The following is a 5,621-nucleotide window of genomic DNA, read 5'->3' as shown; positions in this document are numbered from 1 at the left end:
ATATGTAAAATTTATACCATTAAAGATGATATTGTGAACTACAATTCAAAAATCATGAGGACATTGTAGGGTCTTCCCTTACATCTATTCAAACCTCTTTAGGCCTGACAGGTTAGCGAGTTGGTATTTTCCGATATAAAGACCAATTAATAATGTTGTTTCATTATTATTGACAATGCCTCGATATAACTTAGATTTAAAAGAAAATATGAGCAAAGATTTATTGTTGATTTAAAGATATATTTATTTGTTGTTGAGTTTTATTTTTTTAAAAGAGATATCTCAAACAGTGTGGATTCAAAATGTAGTTAACTTTAATCATGCACTTGTTCTACCTCCATTACCACTCCGTGACCAGAAAATAATAACAAAAAAAAAAAAGGAGAGAGAGACAGAGAGAGAGAGTGTATATAAGAAAGAATTTTATTTCATTGAAGTTATTGCTATGGCATTAAAACATTGGAATAATGGCAAGCTCCATCTGAACCATCGAATGATTCAATTATTGGCAATTACAAATATTTATCTAATTATTGTCCCACTAGAACTTTTTCTGAAGAAAATTAATCACATTTCTGTCCAGTTGGAAGGCCTTGGCGAGAACATCAGCATTGATGGGAGGATTAGATCCAAAGACTGCATTTGCTATGGTGATGACCCCAGGATTCTGGCTGCTGAGACCGGCAAAGGCTACGGCATTGGTATGCCCAGAATTGAACTGAAAGTGAATGAGACCAATTGGAAAGACAAAGACGTCTCCAGCATTAAGAACTTTGGTGAAGAGACGGTTATCTGTGTTGGACGTGACAAAACCAACTAACAGAGTACCCTCTAGGACTACAAGAATCTCGGTTCCGCGAGGGTGAATGTGGGGAGGATTTAGGCCGTATGGTGCAAAGTCAATGCGAGCCAAGGATATGCCTAAAGTGTTGAGGCCTAGTATTTTGTCCACATTCAGGAGAGTGACAGTCGATCCAAGTGGATTTGACGTATCTCTAGGAATGTTTAGTCTGGAGAAGAAGAAGTCATTGGCAGTGACAAGCTTGGGGTCCTTGCAGAACTTTCCATTCACAAATACTGCGTGGAGAAGGAAAAGCTTGTTATATAAAAAGAACGAAGCATAAATATATTTGTATGTAGAGTATTAACAAGACGGGCAGGGTAAAACAACAAAAATACAAGATTGCATACAGATGCTTCAAATGACTTCATACCTCCAGAAGCGGAATCGTTGGTTGAAACGCAAAAATCTTGAAGAGGGCTGGGGTCATATGCAGAGGCCAAGGAGCATGCCAAAGCCAAGACGAGCACGGTTACCAGATACCTAGGAACGCCTTTCATCATTTTTGAGGTTATCTCCACCTTTGAGTATGCTGTGTATTCTTGCTTATTGGGTGAGGGGTGAGAAATGTTGCATTGGAAGGCACGTATTTATGGATTAGAGTCACTGAACAGGTCTATGTTTTAACTTCCACGGGGAAGATATAAGACTTGGTAAGTCTTCATTGGTTACCAATTTTTTATTTTAAGGGCGAACATTTCTTTAACAACTACGTACGTAATGAACGCTTATATATACACTAATAGAACATGCAGCCAAATTTGACGGTTTTGGTGAATGGAATAGTTCAATTCTACTACTGTTGCTTTGGCCCATTCCTCATTAGTGAATTTTACATTGATATATATATATATATATATATGGAGTTGACCCTGTCCCTCATGATTGATCGAGAATATGTGATGTTAAAACAAAAATGAGTTGAACACGTCAGTGGAGTCCTAGAGACAACATATCCTCTATATGTCTCTCATTTGCCCAAATCAACATTAACGTATACCGTGTATTGGAACATCCCTCCGTGTCTTTTGCATGTCGCTCTGTTTTTATTTTGATTGTTTTGTTCGATGCAGTGATTAAATAAGATTGCGATTTCGTATGCCCAAGTGATTCTGTACGCACTTTCTCACTACGTAAGATTCGTAGGGATTGTCGACGCCATGAGAAGAGCTTAAGGTCTTTTTTTGTTCGTTTTAAGACCAGGGCTGGCTCAACTATAAGGTGAGATAGGCGGTCCCCAAGTGGAATAGGGCCCCCAAATACAGGTTTGTCTGAGAGTAAAAAAAAAAAAAAAAAGTCTGATCATAAGCTGAAACGGTTTCTTCCCAATGGAATAAGGCCCCCCCCAAAAATAGGTTTGTTTGAAGAAAAAAAAAAAACTCAATCATAATCTGAAACGGTTTTGAAAAATTAAAATAAGCATGATCTCTTCTTTGGAGACTCTCTTCAATAGAGAAATAAATAGTTAGAAGCCCAAGAAGACACCAATTAAAACCAACAAAAAAAAGTACATTTTCTCTCTTATTAGGAAACTCAACTAAAAGGATGTGGACTACAAGAAAGCCAATGAAGAGAGTGGGGCCCACGGAAAAAGACTTATTGAAATATAAGTCATAATTCACAAAAACAACCATCATTGAGAGTGAGGAGCACAGAAAAAGGCATCGTTTAAAATTCTCGCCTTAGGCCTCAAAATATATTGAGCCAGTCCTATTTGAGACTTTCGCTCTTCGAAACCATCGTGTTTAATTTCATCTAAATTAAGACAACATGTCTAGCTGTATAAACGAGTCTAATTTAATTTCATCTAAATTAAGACCTTGCCGCATTTTCTAAAGCACCGAAATCTCCAAATTTAGTATGCCGCTATAAATGAGTTGGTTTAGCGTCGATTTTCCGAAATGACTAGTGTTGGTTCAAAAAGAGTTGCATTATTTGCACCCACACATATTATATATATACACTCACAATGGGTATGTGTACAAAAATCATTTTCTTTAGTTAAGTATGTTTAGTGGTAGCTTCTTGTTATTATTATTTTTTTAAAAAAGAAACAATAACCGCGGTTCCACAAAGCCGCTAATTAGAAACCATTTTTAGCGGTGTTTTTTCGACCGGCACTAACGAAAAAGGTCGATGAAAATATCAACTCAGTTGAACGGATAGAAAAAGGATTTGGCAAAAGTTGTAAGCAAGGTTTTGTAATGCAACGACGACATAAATAACTGGTTGATAAGCTGAATAATCGCATATTCCACATGGCGCTATGACAGTAGTCCTCGATTTACGTAGCAGAATATGCAGGCATCTTTTTATTTTTATTTTTTATTTCGACAAAATTTAAATTGCCCGAGTGCTCTAAATTGATTACACTTCATTTATATTATAAATTCATTACATACATTACGACACAACATTGTCTTTCTTACAAAAATGCCAAAGACGATAACATATTATATACGACTGATTTTCATAAAACTCAGTCGTACTTCGGATGCAGATTCTAAGTAGGCAGGGCTCCTCCTAGCCCACAGGAACAGTAATTTGGTTATAACTTTTTTTATAAGTGTCGAAATTGCGCGAATGACCTCAATCCGAAAACTCTTTCCGGGCTACATGCCGTTATTACCCAGGTAAAGATCAATGAGGTAATTTTTGAGCTCTAAAGCCATCGTTTTCACCTCTAAAACCTTATTTCATGCTATCCTATGCCTTCTGTACAATCTCTTTTCATGTACAACTTCTACCAAAAGTTTCTTCTGAACGCCCTCACTTTACACATAGCCTATATGCAGTTTCTCCAGTTCCCTATTTTCTTTTAGTTCCTAATTTTCCCGAGCGCTAAAAAACATGTGAGTACTGTAAAGCAGATTCATAATCATATGTTTAAGTGGTTAATCCCCAATTACAAGATCCTGGGTCAAGCGTTCAACTCGTGCTTAAGATTGCGTCATGGTGTCAAAAAAACGAAAAAAAAAAAACTATACTTCAAAGTAACAAAGGCAATCGCGTGCAAACTGGCTAACAAATAAAAGGTTAGGCAAAATAGATTGACAACGCAAAATATTTTTCCGACGAAATTTGAAGAATTTATTTGCAAGATGAGAGGAACCAATATTAGAAATAACAAAACCTGTACCATTTCCTACTCCAACCTGATCTTTGACATAATTTTCATAATGAATAGCCACTACCGTTACAATATATACAAAGCTCGAATTAAGTGATGATTGAGTTCTTTATATGTAATATTTTTACCATCAAAGATGATATTGTCAACTACAATTCAAAAATCATGGAGAAGATTGTAGGTCTTCCCTAACATCTATTCAAACCTCTTTAGGCCTCATAGATTGGCAAGTTGGTTTTTTCCAATATAAAGACTAATTAATAATGTTGTTTCATTATTATTGATGATGCCTCAATATAACTTAGTTAGATTAAAAGAAAATATGGCCAAAGATTTATTGTTTATTTAAAGATATATTTACTCGTTGTCAAGTTTTATTTTTTTTAAAAGAGATATCTCAAACATTGTGGATTCAAAATGTAGTTAACTTTAATCATGCCATTGTTCTACCTCCATTATCACTCTGTGACCAGAAAAAAAATAAAAATAAAAATAAACAAGGAGAGAGAGAGACAGAGAGAGGATATATGAAAGAATTTTATTTAAAAAGATTGAAATTATTGCTATGATGCTACAACAAAGGGAATAATGGCAGGATCCATCTGAACCATCTAATGATTCATTATTGGCAATTACAAACATTTATCTAATAATTGTCCCACTAGAACTTTTTCTAAAGATAATTAATCATATTTCTGTCTAGTTGGAAGGCCTTGGCGAGAACATCAGGATTGATTGGAGGATTAGATCCAAAGACTGGGTCTCTGGGCCTTTCGGGTTATGGGTCTTCGTGGTTCAACGGGTCTTCGTCTGAAATCCCCTGGAACCGCCAAAAATCATCCCAAAATCGCCGGGAAACTGGTCCTAGAGGGTCGGGTTTCACGGGTCATGGGTCACTGGGTCACGGGTTGCACGGGTTTCGCACACATATGGTTCACGGGCTCACCGGAGATCGCATCGCCGGCGTTCTCTGGTCTCGTCGGCGCCACCCGCCGGAGGATCGGGCTCCATCTCCCTCAACTCTCCCGATCTCACTCCCAATCTCTCGGCTCTCTCTCTCTCTCTCGGTCTCATCTCCCTGTCTCGATCTCACTCTCTGCTCTCAACTCCCTCTCTGATCTCCCTCTCAATCACTCCATCTCACTCTCTCGTCTCTCTCTGTGTGATCGGGTGAGAAGAACAAAGAAGAAGGAAGAAAAAATAGAAGAGAAAAGAAAAAAGAAAAGAGGAGGGGGGGGGGGGGGGCTGTTGACCGGTTTAAGGGCTTATTCTATTTCTTTGTTTTTCTTTTATTTCTTAAATTAAAAAGAAGGATAAGATATTCCCCCATTGCCAATCCTAACATGACATGTGGCATGGATAAGATTACATTTTTGTTTAAAGCCTCCCACTACATTAATTTATGATATTACCCCCACAATGTTATAATCCTATCTTTTAACAATTAATATCTGACCCCACATTTATTTTAACTACCTTTTACCCATAAAATCAACTATTTATTTAACTAGGACCCATTATTATTAATTTATTTCCTAGATACTCATTGGTAGTATTTTATTATTCTAATTCCGTTATTTTATTTTAGACTCATTTTATTTTGATAATATAATTATCACCTAGAATCTATTATTAATCACATCTTATTTA

At 36.6% G+C, this 5,621-nt stretch overlaps 1 protein-coding gene across 1 annotated transcript; it reads right to left on the bottom strand.

Moving 5' to 3' along the window:
* Positions 1-409: 409 nt before the first annotated feature.
* Positions 410-1,344, bottom strand: LOC133881056 (germin-like protein subfamily 1 member 11). Its single transcript, XM_062320020.1, has 2 exons — positions 1,215-1,344; positions 410-1,125 (listed from the first exon to the last, which is right to left on the bottom strand). Exons 1-2 carry the CDS (start codon positions 1,342-1,344, stop codon positions 542-544), a joined length of 714 nt encoding a protein of 237 aa, XP_062176004.1. The 3' UTR covers positions 410-541.
* Between the last annotated feature and the right edge of the window lie 4,277 nt (positions 1,345-5,621).

This window comes from Alnus glutinosa, chromosome 11 (genome assembly GCF_958979055.1).
Source record: "Alnus glutinosa chromosome 11, dhAlnGlut1.1, whole genome shotgun sequence".
NCBI lineage: Eukaryota > Viridiplantae > Streptophyta > Magnoliopsida > Fagales > Betulaceae > Alnus > Alnus glutinosa.
The sequence above is the reverse complement of the archived record's forward strand: the minus strand, read 5'-3'. Positions and strand labels throughout refer to the sequence as shown.